Raw genomic sequence first — 19,169 nt, forward strand, 5'->3', positions numbered from 1 at the left:
GGAAGCAGCCACATAGCACAGGGAGATCAGCTTGGTGCTTTGTGACCACCTGGGGGGGGGATAGGGAGGGTGGGAGGGAGGGAGGCGCAAGAGGGAAGAGATATGGGAACATATGTTTATGTATAACTGATTCATTTTGTTATAAAGCAGAAACTAACACACCATTGTAAAACAATTATACTCCAATAAAGGTGTTAAAAAAAATGAAATGTAACCTAAGCGCCCATCATCGGATGAATGGATAAAGAAGATGTGGCACATATACACAATGGAATATTACTCAGCCTTAAAAAGAAATGAAATTGAGCTATTTGTAATGAGATGGATAGACCTAGAGTCTGTCATACAGAGTGAAGTAAGTCAGAAAGAAAAAGACAAATACCGTATGCTAACACATATATACGGAATTTAAGGAAAAAAAATGTCATGAAGAACCTAGGGGTAAGACAGGAATAAAGACGCAGACCTACTGGAGAACGGACTTGAGGATATGGGGAGGGGGAAGGGTGAGTTTTGACAGGGCGAGAAAGAGTCATGGACATATACACACTAACAAACGTAGTAAGGTAGATAGCTAGGGGGAAGCAGCCGCAAGGCACAGGGATATTAGCTCGGGGCTTTGTGACAGCCTGGAGGGGTGGGATGGGGAGAGTGGGAGGGAGGGAGACGCAAGAGGGAAGACATATGGGAACATATGTATATGTATAGCTGATTCACTTTGTTATAAAGCAGAAACTAACACACCATTGTAAAGCAATTATACCCCAATAAAGATGTTTTAAAAAAAAATGAAATGTGCAAATCTTAAGAGTACATTTTCTGGATTTTAACAGATGCATACTCCTGTTTAACCAAACCCCTATCAAGATATGATCCCAGAAATTTTCCTTTTGCCCCTTTCCTCAGTCCTAGCCCCAATATCCACAGTGGCAACCATACGGTAATGATTTTTTTCATCAAAAATTAATTCTACCTGTTCTAGAAATCCTTTGGAATTATACAGCATGTACTTTCTTTGTAAGGCTTCCTTCACTCAGATTATTGTTTTTCAGATTCATTCATGTTGTTGTGTTTATCAGTAGTCCTTTTTTTTTTAATGAGCATTTCATTGTATAAGTATACCAAAGTTTGTTTATCCATTCTCTGTAGATGGACACCTGGACTGTGTCAAAGTGTTTGGCTATTATGAGGGAAACTCTTAAGAACATTCTTTTACTACTTTTTTTTAATGGACATGTGCTTTCATTATGCTTGAGTAAATACCTAAGAGTAGAATTGTTGGGTCATAAGACAGGTGCATGTTGGTTGTATAAGACACTACTAGACCTTTTTCAGGGAACCCTTGTACATCATTGGTAGGAATGTAAACTGGTACACCCACTGTAGAAAACAGTATGGAAGTTTCTCAAAAAACTACAAGTAGAACTACCATATGATCCAGCGATCCCACTCCTGGACATATATCCAGAGAAAACCACAATTCAAAACGACACATGCACCCCAGAATTCACTGCAGCACTATTTACAATAGTCAGGTCATAGAAGCAACCTAAATGCCCATCAATAGACGAATGGATAAAGAAGACGTGGCACATATATACGATGGACTATTACTCAGCCATAAAAAGGAATGAAATTGTGCCATTTGCAACAACATGAATGGACTTGGAGGGTATTATGCTTAGTGAAATAAGTCAGACAGAGAAAGACAAATAATGTATGATAGGACTTATATGTAGAATCTAAAAAATAAAACAAAATAGTGGATATAACAAAAAGGAAACAGTCTCACAGAAATAGAGAACAAACTAGTGGTTACTGGTGGAGAGAGGGAAGGGGGAGGGGTAAGATAGGGTAGGGGATTAAGAGGTACAAACTACTATGTACTACAAAATAAATAAGCTACAAGGATATATTGTACAGCACAGGGAGAATATAGCCAATATTTTATAATAACTATAAATGGAGTATAACCTTTAAAATTGTGAATCACTATGTTGTACACCTGAAACTTATATAATATTGTAAATCAACTATAACTCAATAATAGAAGAAGGAAATTACTAGACCTTTTCCCAAAATGGTTGTATCATTTTCTAACTAATACGGTATGAAAGTTTCAGTTGTTCCACATTCTCTCCAACATTTGGTTTTATTAGTCTTTTCATTTTTGAACTTTAGTAGGTATGTAGGTAACGTATTTCGGTTTTAGTTTGCATTTCCCTGATGGCTAATGATGTTGAGCTCTTTTACATGTACTGGTGAATTATTTACATATTCAGATATTTTTCCCACTTTAAAATATGGGTTGTTGGGCTTCCCTGGTGACGCGGTGGTTGAGAGTCCGCCTGCCGATGCAGGGGACATGGGTTTGTGCCCTGGTCCAGGAAGATCCCACATGCCGCGGAGCGGCTGGGCCCGTGAGCCATGGCCACTGAGCCTGTGCGTCCGGAGCCTGTGCTCTGCAACGGGAGAGGCCACAACAGTGCGAAGCCCTTGTACTGCAAAAAAAAAAAAAAATATATATATATATATATATATATAATATATATAATATATATATATATATATATATATATATATATATATATATATATAGGTTGTTTCTCTTTTTATTGTTAAGTTGGAAGTGACCTTTACGTATCCTGCATACTGGTTCTTTGTCAAATACATGTTTATGAGTATTTTATCCCTATCTGGCTTGCCTAGTGTATTTTGATGAGCAAAAGTTTTAATTTTATTGATTTTTCATTTATCAATTTTTTTCTTATTTGATTATTATTTTCTGTGTTTTATCTAAGAAAACTTTCCCTGTTCCAAAGTTGCAAATATATTCTTTTTTATTTTGTAAATGTTATAGTTTTAGCTTTTATGTTGGAGACTATCATCCATTTCAAATAAGTTTTACTTAGTATCATTTATTTAAAATAGCTCCCTCCTCATTGGATTATTTTGGTGTCTGTGTCAAAAATCAAACGACTGTTTATGTGTGGGTGTATTTCTGTGCTGTCAGTTCTGCTTATCTACCTTACTATCCTTAAGTTCCTACCAACTGTTTATATTACACTAGCTTTACAGTAAGACTTGATGTCAGGTAATATAAGTTCTCCAACTTTTTTCTTTTTTAAAAATTTATTTGGATATACTAGGTCCTTTTCCTTTACTCTCAGGGTAGTTTAAAATTTGTATTTCCATTATTATGAGAGAAATTGACCATCTTTTCATATATTTAAAGGACATACATATTTTTTCCTGTAAACTGCTCATGTCCTTTGCTCATTTCTTTATTGGTTTCTTCTATCCCCTTGATTTTGATTTCCCTAATTAGGTATATGAATAGAATTAGTCTAACTGGTTTGGCAATTGTTTTTTTTTCTTTCTGGTTTGCAAGGAAGTAGGCTCTCCTGGTCAACGTTTTGGCCTCCAGAAAATAATCTGAAGAACCCCATGCTTCTGAAACACGTTGGATTGATTCCTATTAAAGCAATAAAACAGCATTGCCAAATTTAACCAGCCTATATTCTGCCAGCAAGAGCCCCAAACTAACCCAATACAAATTGTTCTCAGATAAGCGCTTTTAAAAATACCTTCCTGTCTTTGAGTACACAATTCTGGCCGGCTGTGAACTGTAACACTCAAAGTTACAGATAGTGTTTCCCATCAGTTACCTCCCCCAGCTTAAACCTGTGACCCCCCAAACTTGCAGATAGAAACATTTCAAATGATAAGCTATGTGGCAAACAGTCTCCATATAGAAATTACTCACTCATTATACTTTGTTTATGAAAATATCCTTGAGACAGAGGTTGGGAAGAAAGGGGTTGAAGCCCATTTTAAACATCAGCTCTTTATCAAGCATTTGCCTAACCTTTGAAAGGAAGCATAGGATCCCCATATCCTAATAGGAATCATTCCCAAATATTAAAACCTCAGTACAGTTCCTAAGGTGCTAGGAAAAAAAGAATTTGGGGCTTTCTGCCACGTAATTCCTTTATTCCTCAAACATTCATTATGTTCTCATTCTGTGTCTATTACTACTTGAATTGTTAGAAACACAAAGGCATAGACTCTGCTCTTGAAGATCTCAGAGATTGTTCTCTACTATAAGAAAATCTAGGTGGTATCACCATGATAGTGTTTATCTCAACTGGAACTTTTATGAATATGTATCACTAATGTTTTGGACCAATAGACCATAGTCAAAACACAGCAAGCAGATCACAATAAAAGTTCACCCACCAGATATACTTACACCAGTGGCTGGGTATCAGAACTTAGTGACTAAACTATAGGAGAAATTGGTACAGCATCTTCAAGGCAACATAGTGACCAATAATAAATTAATAAGGCTAATATCCATCAGGAAAGAACTATAAGAGGAAGAAAATGTGCTTAATACTGAACATTGGAATCATTAAACAAAAAAGAAAAAAAATGATGACTTTGGAAGCATTTAGTTTACCTCATATGTTACTTTTGTTCAGGGCTGCATCTAAGGTGCCTTGGGAAGCTTCATATACAAGGTGACATTTGAACTGAATCTTTAGGGAAGGATGTTCCAGGTAGCAGAATTACGTGCAAAATATCATTGTGACAAATAGAATAGTGTGTTTGTAAATATTGAAACAAGAAATAAAATATAATTTGCAAAAAATCTATATCATATCTAGAAATTAATAAAACAAAATGTGCCTAATGTATTTGTGGGAAAAATTAAAACTCTATTATTAACAGCTTGAAACTTGTGTTTTGAAAAATGGTAGAATTAACTGGTTAATAAATGTGTGTAGATGGGAGGAGACATGTGTAGATGGGAAGAGACAGTCAATTCTCCCCAGATTTGTCTGCAAATATACTGCATTTTCAGTGAGAATTCAAGTAGAAATTTTCTGGATATGACATAACTGATTCTGAAACTTGATATTTAGCAAATATATGATAAAACATACTACAAACTCATTGTAATTATAACTTGTGAACCAATGCTAAAGGCTAGTGACTCAGCTATTTTTGTTTTTAATATCTAAACTATATTTATTCCTTAAAGGTGACATTGGACCAAATGGACAACCTGGGACAATGGGACCTCCTGGGCTGCCAGGAACAGGTGTTCAGGGACTACCAGGGCCACCAGGAATTCCTGGACCAATAGGTCAACCTGGTAAGATTGGAGTAAATGTGCATTTTGTAGCACTAATTACGTAGAGGTTGATTAGCCCCTCAATGAAGTGTAACCTATGTAACTGTCTTCCAGAAAACAGATTTGCGAGTTAACATGTCCACTTATATAATTATGTAAAAGTGAAAGAGCACAGATCACTACATAAGAGCTACTTTAATCCCTGATATTTCCCCTCTCTGTTAATTTAAAATTGATCTATTAACAACAATGCAATTTAACAATTGCAGTGTGTTGCCATGGCTTATAATCATTGAGCTAGTCATAGCCTTGGAATCCCAGACCTTCTAGTGCTAATCATTTCAGACCTGAGTAGCTATATGGCATTAATAGACCTTTGTGGAACCTCGTAACATTTCTTAGCACATGAGAACTAGGGTTAAAAAAGTTCTTTGAAAAATATTTCTTAGGCATTCTCAATTTTTTTAATAAGATAAGTGAGTTTACTTGAATTTTCTCTTCTTTTGCCCATAAATCAGCATTTACTTTGCAACTCATAAGCACGCTAAGGTTTTTCTTAATATGAATACTCAGAAAAGTTTTGTCAGCTTGTAACCTAATAGAGAATCGTATGATTCCTCTATGTTTGTGTGAGAGCTTACTCGAGTTTGTGGATTCTGAGCCATCTGGTGATGTGAATTATTTTTATCTTAATCTAGACAGGCATAGTAAGGGCCACACTTGGGCCAAGATTATGTTATTGCAAAGCACTATAATAATATATGAAATTAAAACAAATATGGAACATTTCATCATTCCTTACTTCACATGAATACATCGGATGACTTAAACGCACCGTTCAGATATACATACATTGACTTTGAAACAATGGAATATATTTTCTGACCTTAAATGCCAATAGGTATTTTGTTAGTTATTATGCTAAACATCTAGAAACACTGATTAACAATATAAAAACCTGGAAAGTAAAGGTTATTTTTGCTTATGTCCTATTTTAAACATTTATTTTATGGCACATTATACCGTTTTTTTAGTGGCCCCTAACATGTCACTACTGATTTAGAAATAAGAAAACTTACAGTGTTGCTTTGAACCAGCTTGTTAAAAAGTAAGTGCTTCAACATTCATGAGAAAATCATCTGTCCAACTAGCAGAGGGATCTTGAGAGAAAACAATTAATTTTTAGGTTTGGCCATTATAGTCTTGGCCCGCTGTTTCACAAAATGGCTAAAATGAATTTATCATTTCTGTTGTGTTTTGTCATTTATTTTATTTCCTAAAATTGCATGAGGTTTTGGAAGCATTTTGAATTCTTAAATCACAGCTTAGCAAGAATAAAAAGAGACCACTGTTAATACCAATACGAACAAAATAAAAATACATTCATTTGTGCTTTATGCCTTTTCAAATTTAGCTAATGCTCTACGATGTTTCATTCATCTAATGTTTCTTTTTAACTGATGGATATATAGGTATATTTATAAAGTCCATATAGAATGGGCAGGGGGAAAAGTAATGATGCTGAATTTAATATCATCTCTTCCTTCTGTAAATATATATTTTGCTACAGAATTGAAGATCTTAACTAATATGGTTCAACAAACAAATGAAGTTAACAGCAACTGCCATGAAAATGTATTGAATTCATTCTTATTAATATAGAAATGTTCTCAAATCACAATTTTTTTTACCACAGGATGACCACATTTTGTATTTGATAATAGCAACATGTACTCACTTTTAAAGTAAATTTTATTTGTATCACCAAAGCAGAATATTATCTTAGTCCGTTTCAAAAATACCATAATTTCTGTTTGTACATCTCGATAACAGGATGATCAGCAAGGCTACTACTAATATCTTGATACACCTGACTTATACTGCATGGCTGAAATTCTAACTACCAATTTTTTTCTAATAAGAAGCTTATTAAATATACTTGCTGTGTTTCATTTTGTAGTAGAAAACTTAATGCAAAGTATTCTATGTTGTCATTTCTCCAGAAATATATGCTTTTCAGGCTTTTCTTTTGACTCCAGTTTTCTATTATTTAATTAAGCTTTACTGTTTGTCATTCTCTTTTCCATAGCAGGCTGTACAGTTTAATGCATGTTTATAAGTTAAAGACCTGTTGAATATCAATTCCTCATTTGGCAGTAGGGAAATACATTTTTTAAAAAATGCTAAGGGACAAGAAGCAAAATGCTTTTCACCCCATGCCCTAGTAACCCAGGCAGAAATGGAAGTTTTTGGTTCTTATTATTTGGTCTGGCCAATAACTAGAAGATAATTGCTTTAGTTAATCTTTTTAGAGGTCAGTTAAATATACTCAATTCCATGTCTACAGATAATACCCTAACCTGAGTTAGATGTGGTGTAACACTTGCCCAGCCTCAGGAACACGTGCATGGCTGAATCAGCTCAGGCTCATCACCAGTAATGTGAATCAAAGGAACAAGGAATTAGTCATGTCATTTTTATAGATGAAGGAGAGTACATTGTAGTTTTCTAACTTTTTTTGGCTGTAAAACCCTTGGGCTGTGTGTGTGTGTATGTAAAGTTTCCACAGATAATGCATGCTTTTGGAATTTTCTCTTTTTTCCCATAAACTCATTCCATTTGGCTGCAAATAAATTTAGAGCATTATATACCTCTAATGTACTTAGCCTCTATAGATACATCCATATAATTCCTTTTATTGTATAAGGAGATTCAGCAGAGCCTTTGAATTTATATTGACTTTCTTCATTCTGGATCTTACCAGGATGCCAATTCCTGACATAGTCATGGAAAAGATCTATGCTGTGAAAAAAACACAGCATAATATCTGTTACTACTACTAATGACAATGCAGAGATCTTTGCCTAGTACATGTAGTTTGCTTAATCATAGACTGCACTAATAATTATTGAGTTATCTGTACCTAACCTGCTACAGTATAAAATCAAGTTTATTTTTAAATTCTAACTAACCTTTACGAGCTTAAATTCTAAAGTGATCATTCACAGCAATATAAAGATCAGAGATAAACAAGAGTGTAAAGCTGATCTGCATCAAAAAGTATTACTTTTTGTGAATGTAAATATTTTATTGTGTCCCTGTTGGCAAACACATTTATAGTATATGTTATATGAGCATCTGAGCAAATGCCTAAAATACATTTCTTTACTGATTACTAATATATGTTAGTAGTGAATCAATATCTAATAAATTCTATTCGTAGACTTTTTGTTCTAATCTTTACATGGCTAGTTTTGTTTCCTAACCTAATGAATCTTTTTGCAACTTGCTTCTGCTTGGGTGGTTCATCTTGCTGCTGAACTGTAACTTCCTGCCTCTTGAACTTCAGGTCTACCAGGTACTGTAGTTCTCTCTCAAAAGCCTTATCTTTTTCTTTTTTAATATTGAGAATTTATTATACTAGAGCAAATAGAAAATATCATTCAAATATAATAGGATCATCATAAAAGATGCAAGAGATATTTCATGAAAATGGTTCTGAGAAACTGTAAATAGGATATTTCCTTTGATTTATTATCTTTTGAGCTCTATTGAGGTATAATAGACAAATAGAATTGTAATATGTTTCAAATGTACAATGTGATTATTTGATATATGTATACGTGGTAAAAGGATTTTCACAATCAAGTTAACACATCCGTCACCTCACATATTTTCTGCGTTTTGTGTGTGAGAACCCCTAAGTTCTACTCTATTAGCGAGTTGCAGTTATACAATACAGTATTATCGATGATAGTCACCATGTTATACATTAAATCCTCAGACCTTATTCATCTTTTTTTTCCCCAAAAGCCATATCTTCAAGCTTTAAACTTGGAAAACAAACAAGATTTCTCCAGATTGAAGTCTTTGGTTTCTTTTAATTATTTTGTAGAACCGCTCTCTTGGAGCATATTTCAAAGGACTAATTAGTTATCTTGAAAACTCAGCTATTAAAAACTACTTGGGCTGTAATATAACAACAGACAGTGATTCATATAGGGCTATAATTGTACATATGATTAGGTATCTCGTCATATTTAATAAATATAATATAAAATATCTCTCCCCTTTTAATAATCGTTTTACTACAAAATGACAGCATTGGAATCATCACTACTGTACCAACTAAATGGAATTCTCTAATCTTCAAAGTGAATTTAATCAGTTTAAAGGCATGCTGGTATATGACATCAAACAGGTCTTAAAATGCCAGTGTCTTGCTCTCTTATAAAAGTAATTGTCTGTGAATCTTTAACAGTAATAAAATTAGGTCTTATTGTTGAAGGGATGCTTGGAATGGTCACCTGTTTCATCCCACAGCTTTCAGTCAGTTATGGCACATCCCCATTTAACAGATGAGGACCAACAACATTAAGTGACTTAATAAGTCACGTAGCTGATAGGTATTGGAGTGTGAACTTGCACCATGTTTGTAGTGTAATTCTTTTCACTAAACATATTCTTTTTTAGCCACCTTGTTTCCTGGAGTATATTTTTGCAATGACATATTTTTTCTATAAAATCCTGGCTGGATTACTGTGAAACAAAAGTTAACAACAAAGACTAATAATAATGTATTATTAAAACAACATGTAAAACAAAGCCAAAATAAAGTCAAAAGGGCCCACGTAACTTACTTATTCAGTAATTAATCTTTTTATGGATTACAGAAATACATCTTTATAATTCATAATACCTTAGAGCAATGCAAATCCAAGTGTGGTCAATGGACCAATGTCGAATTGCAAACTGTTTGTTACCAGTCTGCACTGGAATTAGAAGAAATAGAGAGTAAGCATTTAGAAACTTTTATAGCAGTTTGACAATGTAATTATATTTATTGAATATAATAACCAAAAGGTAGGATTGTATTTTATATGTCTTTAATTTTAGTATTTTAGTAATTTTTATTGTGTTTTATTAAAAAAATAGTCCATGATGGACCAGGAATTAAGAAAAGATTGATCGTTCATGAGAAATAATTTCAGAAGCACTTTCTTAGAGAAATATACTTGAGAATCCTAAACTTTTATTGTTGGTTATTTTCTGTGCATGATGCCAAAAGTATCTCTAACTCACTGTTAGGTTTGTTATATACAGGATTCTATCACTTGTTTGCTAGAAAAATAACCAGATACATCTCTTAAAACTGCTTCAATACTTCTTAATATTGGTTTGTATTAAATAGGCTTGCATGGAATACCAGGAGAGAAGGGGGATCCAGGGCCTCCTGGATTTGATGTTCCAGGACCCCCTGGTGAGAGAGGCAGTCCAGGGATCCCTGGAGCACCAGGTCCTATGGGACCCCCAGGATCACCAGGGCTCCCAGGAAAAGCAGGTGCCTCTGGCTTTCCAGGTAATTTTTAAGTCTTCCCTGATTTTGGATTCAGGAAATTAAAACTAATATGACTCTGGTATATTATCCTCTTGTACTTCTCTGGATTGACACTGTCCTTTAAGAAAAAGTGTTAAATGTCTTTGATTGTAGGAAACTCACTTTGCTATTTGCATTACACTTTTTCTGTCTGAGGGCTCCAGTTATATATTGCTGTGTAACAAATGACCCCAAAATTTAATGATTTAAATCAACCTTTTAATTTTGCTCAAGGTTTGCGGGTCAGGAATTAAGGGATGGCTTGCCAGGGTTGTTTATCTCTGATCCACACGGCATCAGCTGGAGTGGTTGGTGTTGAAGTATCTACTTCTCTGACACCTGAGTGTTCATTGGCCTCTTCACATGGTATCTCATTATCCACAGAGGTACTTCGTGTTATGTTAGTGTCAGGGTAGCTGCTCTCCTTCCAGGGCAGCTGACTTCCAAAAGAGAGAATCCCCAAAACTGAAAGTGAGTGTACTAAGAGCCACAGATGGAAGCTGCAAGACTTCTTATGATCTAGCATTGGGAGTCATACAGTGTCACTTAGTCAAGGGTAAGGCACAGAGTCATCCCAAATTCAAGGGGAGAAGGCTGCTCTAGGCTGTGTATACTAGGAAGTGTGGTTCATTTGGGGACCATCTTTAGAGACTAACTACCACAATGATATAGGCAGTAGTGGTCACTAAGGTTACAATAGTTGGAAAGGGGTGAAACTTAGTGCCTTCCCTCCAAGTTTCAATAGTTTTCCAGTTGACATCTTTAAACTTATCTTTTATCTTTCCAAGGTCAAGGAAAGGTAAAAGATACTTATCGATATTCTTAAAAGGTGCCAAAGGTGAAATGGGTATGATGGGACCTCCAGGCCCAACAGGACCTTTGGGAATTCCTGGCAGGAGTGGTGTTCCTGGTCTCAAAGGTAACATTCAGGGTTTGCTGACAGATGCATGAAAGAAAGAAAATTAAATATTTTACTTTATGTCAATATAGAATATTTTTATTTGACTGCTTTAAAATGAGCAATGCTTACTTGTATTTTGTTTCTTGTATTTTCATGACATTTAAATAGATACTGTTTTAAGTTTGGTGGTATGCTTAGCTTGAATACTATGAAACATGGTAAGTGCTTAGCTCAAAATAACAGAATAAAAAAAAAACAGAATATAGGGATTAAATTTTTACTTTTTACAGTCTTTGTAATTGTCCAAGAATCCCAGAAGAGAGATTTTTATTTGAGTGTAAAAGTGTGTGTGAACTCGAGTTATTTATAGACAGTAAATAAGGTGCCTAAGTGTTTTGGGTGGTCAGTGGCCTACCCAACTATGTAACATATGAATAATCTTTATATATGCATTAATCCTGGATGGATAAATCTGATCTGTTGTGTCTTCCCCACACATGTTGTGTTTAGGTGATGATGGTTTGCAGGGTCAGCCAGGACTTCCTGGCCCTGCAGGAGAGAAAGGTAGTAAAGGAGAGCCTGGCCTTCCAGGCCTTCCTGGACCAATGGATCCAGATCTGCTGGGCTCAAAAGGAGAGAAAGGGGACCCTGGCCTACCAGGTGAGTGAATGCATTTATTTATTAATGTGTTTCTGCTATATATGAATTTTAATTTTTAATAGCATGGAAAGTGACTTGTAATCCAGGGCTCACCAACAAAAGGCAGTTAGGTGCATCAAATTTTGGTAATGAAAATTAATTTTCACTGATCAACTTTTGTTTGAGTATTTTCTTTGTAGTTTATCTGTCACAAACTATGAGGTTTTAAAATAGACAGTCACTTTCAGGCCTTCCAGAAAATAGTATATAGGATGTGGTCAAGAGAAAAAAGATCTATAGCCAGAATTACTTGGAAAACAGATTTCAGTGTTTGGAAAATTTGCTGGTCCTTTAAACTTTTTCGCCTTGAAACCAGATGAGGATGAGTGGTACTTTGTTGCCCTGCAGTGTTTTGATATCCACATCATGCTTGACTTTTAAGTACAGTTCATTGTTATTCTACCCTGGAAGAATAAACAAGTATTGGACTTTGAACAGCCAAGCTCAGCTCTGGGGGAGGTCGCTGAAAGTAGGTCTAGGGAATGACTGTGTTGTTACAGTTATTTTATTAGAAGCAAATAAGGTATGAAGTGTAACAGGTTTTTAACATTTAAAATTCCTTTTTTCTTTTTATAAAAGTATAATATATTCATAACAAAGCACCGGAAAATATGAATAAGCACAGATCAATAAATAAAACACAATCCAATCTATATAGAATAGTCTTTCAAACAACATGGAACTTTAAAAACTATCTATGTTTATTTGCAGATCATAGTAAAGTTTGTGACTCTGTGTTGTAACCATTACTACTGTCAGTCCGCGTGTGAGTGTGTGTGCTGGTGTGTGTGTACACAGATGTTATAAGCTTCCCTATGAGCAGGACCTTGTGGGATTTCTCCTCTAAAAAGAGTGTTAAGGCATTACTGTATACAATCATGAAAGAAGCAAAGCCACCTAATTTTTATTCTTGTTAAAATGAGATACCTTTCTTGACTTACTTCTTTCAAGGCTTCTCTTCTCTTTCCATTATGCCTTCTGCAAAACAGAGGCAGTAAACTGTATTTGCCTGTGATACAGGGTTATTAAAGATAGTTATAGAATCTAAGAGATAGCTTAGAGATAATCCTCCCCAATTCCTTCATTTTACAGTGTAAGAAACCGAGGCCCAAAGAGGAAAGTGACTTAATTATTGAGTGCTCTGCAATTCTTAATGGTAGCTAAATAAAAAAGTGGGGGATTTTAGTGAGTCCAGTGCTGTTGGTTCATACTATATCAGAATATCACTGTATTTCGTTCATATTTCAGAGTTTGGTTAGCTTGCTTCACCAAATTTATTTAATGATATCAGCCTAACTTGTCTTTCTTATACTCATCCTTGGAAGGTATTCCTGGAGTTGCAGGGCCAAAAGGTTATCAGGGTTTGCCTGGAGACCCAGGGCAACCTGGACTGAGTGGACAGCCTGGATTACCAGGACCATCGGGTAAGTATGATAAACCACCTGTAGCAATTGGGTGGTTGATCCTGAACCCTGGAACAAAGTAATTATGTATTTATCATGTGTGATGATGTTTTGAATCTGGTCATGGCAATATGCTTGGGTAGCTACTGAGATACGGAACTCTCCTTAAAAAAATGTTGCCATTTGGCCCAAGTGTCAACAGACAAGATTTGTAGAATATTTTGCTTTGCTCAGTTTCTTCTTTTTGTGGCATCAGTGTGTATGCAGAATCAGAAGTACATCCAAGTAAGGTGCTGTGTTTTATTTATATACATTGCAGCATATGTAAATAAGACAGGTTATCTGGTAGGAGCCTGAAGAATTCACCCTTCTCAGTTCTCTGTCTTCAGATAAGTCAATCATTAAACCATGTAAAACAGATGGCGGCCAATTCTATATTTAAAAGTTTCTAGGGATAAAAATTTCACAGTCTACCTTGGTAATGTGTTATAGCATTAATCACTCTTACAGTCAACATGGATTTGTTTTTCTTATTTCTAATAAAACTCTTTCTTGCTGCTTCTTAAGCCATTTTCTTTTAGTTGGGCCCCTAAGGAATAAAGAGTAGCTCATCTCCATCTTTGTAGGAGCCCTTTAGGTCAGTTATTCTGTTCTGGACTCTGTACTGCATTACCTTGATGTAGTAGGAAGGAGAAATTATCTCCTTTTCTATCCTTCACATATTTTGCATTTTCTTCCCCAAGCTGGAAGACAGTGTGAAAGAAAAAATAAAAGAAAATAATATTTAAGGCAATATTGTGGTCCTTGGAAAATACCTGGGTGACACCACAGAGCTCAAGTATCTAAGCTCTGGGAAGAATGTGTAAGCACAACAGCCATGACTGTTGTGGGGAGATAGTCCAGTACTTCTCCATCAACTCTTATCTATCCCTGGCCTAATGTGCTGAGGGTGTATCATGATAGGTTACCACTTTCCTCTTCTGGTCTCACATGATCAGGCTCTACATGGGAATGCCACTTCTGAATCTTTTAAAAAGAGTCCCTTTATATTGGATTTACCTGTGATAAATATAGTAAGGTACTTACGTATACACAAACAACAAATAAGATTTCAGGTGATTGGAATAGTTTTAGGGCAAGAAACAAGGTGTCTTGGTGAAAGTTTTGCATTTTTAAAATAAATTTGTATTAGGAAACCTCTGTTACCATGATTATATTGTAATGTGTTCCTAAAGAGATTTCTTAGGTAACTCTTACCTGTTTTATGCTGAGTTAGATCTGTGGAACTTAATCATATGTTAAGATTTCATCCATTCAATCTCATGCTTGCATTTTAATTACAACCCATACCAGGAAACCAGGAAACCTTAATATTGCTGAGTTGTCTTAATTTTACCAATTTGACTTTTGTAGGTCCCAAGGGTAACCCTGGTCTCCCTGGGAAGCCAGGACTTACAGGACCTCCTGGACTTAAAGGAAACATAGGCGATATGGGTTTTCCAGGTGAGTGATGAAAATTTCCCAAATATTTAGTTCCATTAATGGAAGATGGTTCACTATCTTTGTTATTAGAAATGAGACTGGTGTTGATAGAGTCAAACAGAGACAATATCTAAGGCAGTCAGTGGGTAGAGCTCTCTCATTACCCGAATATTTGAAATGCGAATTAAGAGACAGAGCTTTGGAAAGAATTCACAAACTTACATTGTTTTCTCCAGCATACCCTTTCACTTAAACTTCCTTGAAAAATAGGCTTTTATATAATCCTGGTTGTAAAGCTCATTATTATATATATCAGAATTTGCAGAATTCTTTTTAAAAGTCCTTTTGTTTGGTCATGTGCATCATATATATCCCACAAACAATATTTTGTAAAAGACTGCATATTACATATTTCTAACAGGCCCCCAGGGTGCAAAAGGGTCTCCTGGACCTCCTGGAGTTCCTGGACAATCTGGATCCCCGGGATTACCTGGACAGAAAGGAGATAAAGGTGATCCTGGTATTTCAGGCATTGGTCTTCCAGGTCTTCCTGGCCCAAAGGTAATCCTCCTCAGGTATATGCCTGAGCAGATATGATTTTTCTTTAACATTGTACTCGTTCCTAATTCTTACTTAAACAAACTATAGAATGACATGGTATAGTCTGGGCAAGAAGTTCATTCCTTCTCTTTTCTCCTATATTGTAAGGAGATATATTTTAGGTTTGCAGACAGTCCAAAAAAAGGGGGGGAAATCTTTCTGATTTCTTTATTTTCCCTCTATCTTACTCTTTGAGCATGTTTCAGTAACCCAAAAGCATATTTCTGCCTAGTTTGGGTTTTTTTTTTCCTTTTTAGTGATGGAGTTGTTGGTCTTTGTCCTAATATTATTATTAACTAATTTGAAGAGGCTTATAGGCAAAGTAACTTATAAAATTAATGAAGGTGCAGTAGTATTCTTAACTGCATATCTGAGGTGGTTCTCTGAAAACAGTTTTACATATCTCTCTCTGTCCCTAGTCAGTGTGAAAACTTTGGTGGTATTTCTCAAGCAATCAAATCTAGAACTTGTTTAAGAATCACTGGACTCACAAATGTTTGATAACTGCTTAATTCCATGTAAAAAGGTAGTAATTGCTACTGATTTGCAGAAGTATTTTATGACTAGCAGAGAGCTATCCATTGACTAATATATATGTGGCAAGTATTTTCTCCCAGTGAATTGTTTGTCTTATAACGATGTTTAATCATTCAGTTACAACACAAAATCTGAGAGTATTAGAAAAGGAATTGTGTTGCTCAACTTCCATGAAAGTTCCCACTGAGATAAGAATTTATTGAATAACATTTTAAAGATAATTTCTTTTTAATAGTATACAAAAAGACTGTATTTATTTTCTTTCTTTTTTTGGCTGCATCAGGTCTTAGTTGTGGCATGCGGGATCTTTTATTTGTTGCAGCACGCAGGCTCTTCGTTGGGGTACGCAGGCTTCTCTCTAGTTGTGGTGCGCGGACTCCAGGGCACGTGGGCTCTGTAGTTTGTGGCACGCAGCCTCTCTCATTGAGGCACGCAAGCTCTGTAGTTGTGGCACATGGGCTTAGTTGCCCTGCGGCATGTGGGACCTTAGTTCCCCAACCAGGGATCGAACCCGTGTCCCCTGCATTGTAAGGCGGATTCTTTACCACTGGACCACCAGGGAAGTCCCCAAAAAGAATATCTTTTGATTGCCCAGTCCATCAACTTATTTTAAGAAGTAATCAAGAGAAATTTCTGCATATTAATTGTGGATTAACAGTATAAAGTTTATTGAAATGAATCTTAATTTTTTCTATTTAAATTTTATCAGTAATACATGAACACATATTTTACTAAAAATAATAATACAGACATATCAAGGGCAAAAGTGAAAATCTCCTTTATAACACGTCTTCTTTATTCCATTCCCTTCCCCATAGAATCCACTGTTAATAGTTGGTGTGTAAATTTGAATCCCTTGCAACATATTCTCTTTCTCTCTCTCTTTCTCTCAATACACACACACACACACACACACACACGCGCACACACATATATACACACAGAATTTTGTTTTTTCTATACTTTGTGCATATGTAGAATCATAGAATACACACTATTCTGTATGTTACCTTATCACTTATGCCTTTTAATATTTCTTCTTTCAGTATATCTTAATCAGTTTTCTTCCTCAGTGTACATCATGGTTAATGGCTGCATGATATCCTACTTCTGTTGCAATTCATATCATAATGAACATTCTTACACATATCTGTGGAAACATGTACAATTATTTATACTGTAGAGATTCTTAAAAGTGAAATTGCTGGGTCAAAAGATATGTGCATTTCAATTTTTGTCTTTTTAAGTTTTTATATTAATAGTAACAAATTAGATTGATTTTAAAAATCAACCAGCACACCGTAGTGTATACAGAAGTAGAAATATAATGTTGTACACATGAAACTTTTATGTATAATGGTATAAATCAATAAAAATAAAATCAACCAGTATGAAATGATGTAAAATGAGAACTCTTCTTTCCACACATTTACATACTCCAAATCCACAGTTCTTCCCCAAGGTAACCATGTTTAGTAGTTCCTCATGTATTTGTACAGAAAAGGCTTTTTACGCATATATATGTTTGTATATATGATAGGTATTTCATCAATTTTAAGACTCAGTTTTGTACAATTCAAAATCTCTGATATTGAGGTGCATCTTACAATGGGAAACATCTTACGATGATAATTAGAAGCATTTTTCCCTCAGTTATTGATGCATGGAATGATGTGGCATCTTTGAATGGAAGTTATATTTTTATTTATATGCATGATATCATATTAAATACTATATATCTGCTCTGGACCTAGTGGTCATAGTTTGTAGATCTTAGCATACTTTCTTTATCAGCTTATAAATGTACACCTCATTCTTTTTCATAATTATAAAGTATTTTCTGTTTAGGTTAGCCATAAATAATCTAACCTATTATTAGTACTGAAGTTGTTTCTATATTTTCATGATTACAAACATATGTTGCACTGAAATTCTTATCCATATCTACATAAATATCTTAAGATTATTTGGTAAATATTGCCATAGAATAAATTCTGAATAGATTTGCTGGAATCCAGCATACATATGCCTTTTTGTTTTTTACATCTTTATTGGAGTATAATTGCTTTACAATGGTGTGTTAGTTTCTGTTTTATAACAAAGTGAATCAGTTATACATATACATATATCCCCATATCTCCTCCCTCTTGCATCTCCCTCCCACCCTCCCTATCCCAGCCCTCTAGGTGGTCACAAAGCACCAAACTGATCTCCCTATGCTATGCGGCTACTTCCCACTAGCTATCTATTTTATCTTCGGTAGTATATGTAAGTCCATGCCACTCTCTCACTTCATCCCAGCTTACCCTTCCCCCTCCCCGTGTCCTCAAGTCCATTCTCTACATCAGCGTCTTTATTCCTGTCCTGCCCCTAGGTTCTTCACATCCATTTTTTTTTTTAGATTCTGTTTATATGTGTTAGCATACAGTATTTGTTTTCTCTTTCTGACTTACTTCACTCTGTATGACAGACTCTAGGTCCATCCACCTCACTACAAATAACTCAATTTCATTTATTTTTATGGCTGAGTAATATTGCATTGTATATATGTGCCACATCTTCTTTATCCATTCATCTGTCGATGGACACTTAGGGTTGCTTCCATGTCCTGGCTATTGTAAATAGAACTTCAGTGAGCATTGTGGTACATAACTCTTTTTGAATTATGGTTTTCTCGGGGTATATGCCCAGTAGTGGAATTCCTGGGTCGTATGGTAGTTCTATTTTTAGATTTTTGAGGAACCTCCATACTTTTCTCCCTAGTGGCTGTATCAATTTACATTCCCACCAACAGTGCAAGAGGGTTCCCTTTTCTGCACACCCTCTCCAGCATTTATTGTTTGTAGATTTTTTGATGATGGCCATTCTAACTGGTGTGAGTTGATGCCTCGTTGTCGTTTTGATTTGCATTTCTCTAATGATTAGTGATGTTGAGCATCCTTTCATGTGTTTGTTGGCGATCTGTATATCTTCTTTGGAGAAATGTCTGTTTAGGTCTTCTGCCCATTCTTGGATTGGGTTGTTTGTTTT

General features: G+C 35.3%; 1 protein-coding gene across 2 annotated transcripts in view; it reads left to right on the top strand.

The window, feature by feature from the left end:
• COL4A5 (collagen type IV alpha 5 chain) overlaps nt 1-19,169 on the top strand; it is a 226,166-nt gene that overhangs the window by 161,583 nt on the left and 45,414 nt on the right. For both annotated transcript variants that reach the window (XM_065900585.1, XM_065900587.1), the window contains exons 30-36: nt 5,048-5,161; nt 10,332-10,499; nt 11,347-11,436; nt 11,929-12,078; nt 13,443-13,541; nt 14,934-15,023; nt 15,424-15,563. In XM_065900585.1, coding sequence (XP_065756657.1) covers nt 5,048-5,161; nt 10,332-10,499; nt 11,347-11,436; nt 11,929-12,078; nt 13,443-13,541; nt 14,934-15,023; nt 15,424-15,563 — 851 coding nt within the window. The remainder of the gene's footprint in view (nt 1-5,047; nt 5,162-10,331; nt 10,500-11,346; nt 11,437-11,928; nt 12,079-13,442; nt 13,542-14,933; nt 15,024-15,423; nt 15,564-19,169) is intronic.

The sequence above is a fragment of the Phocoena phocoena genome, chromosome X, assembly GCF_963924675.1.
Source record: "Phocoena phocoena chromosome X, mPhoPho1.1, whole genome shotgun sequence".
NCBI lineage: Eukaryota > Metazoa > Chordata > Mammalia > Artiodactyla > Phocoenidae > Phocoena > Phocoena phocoena.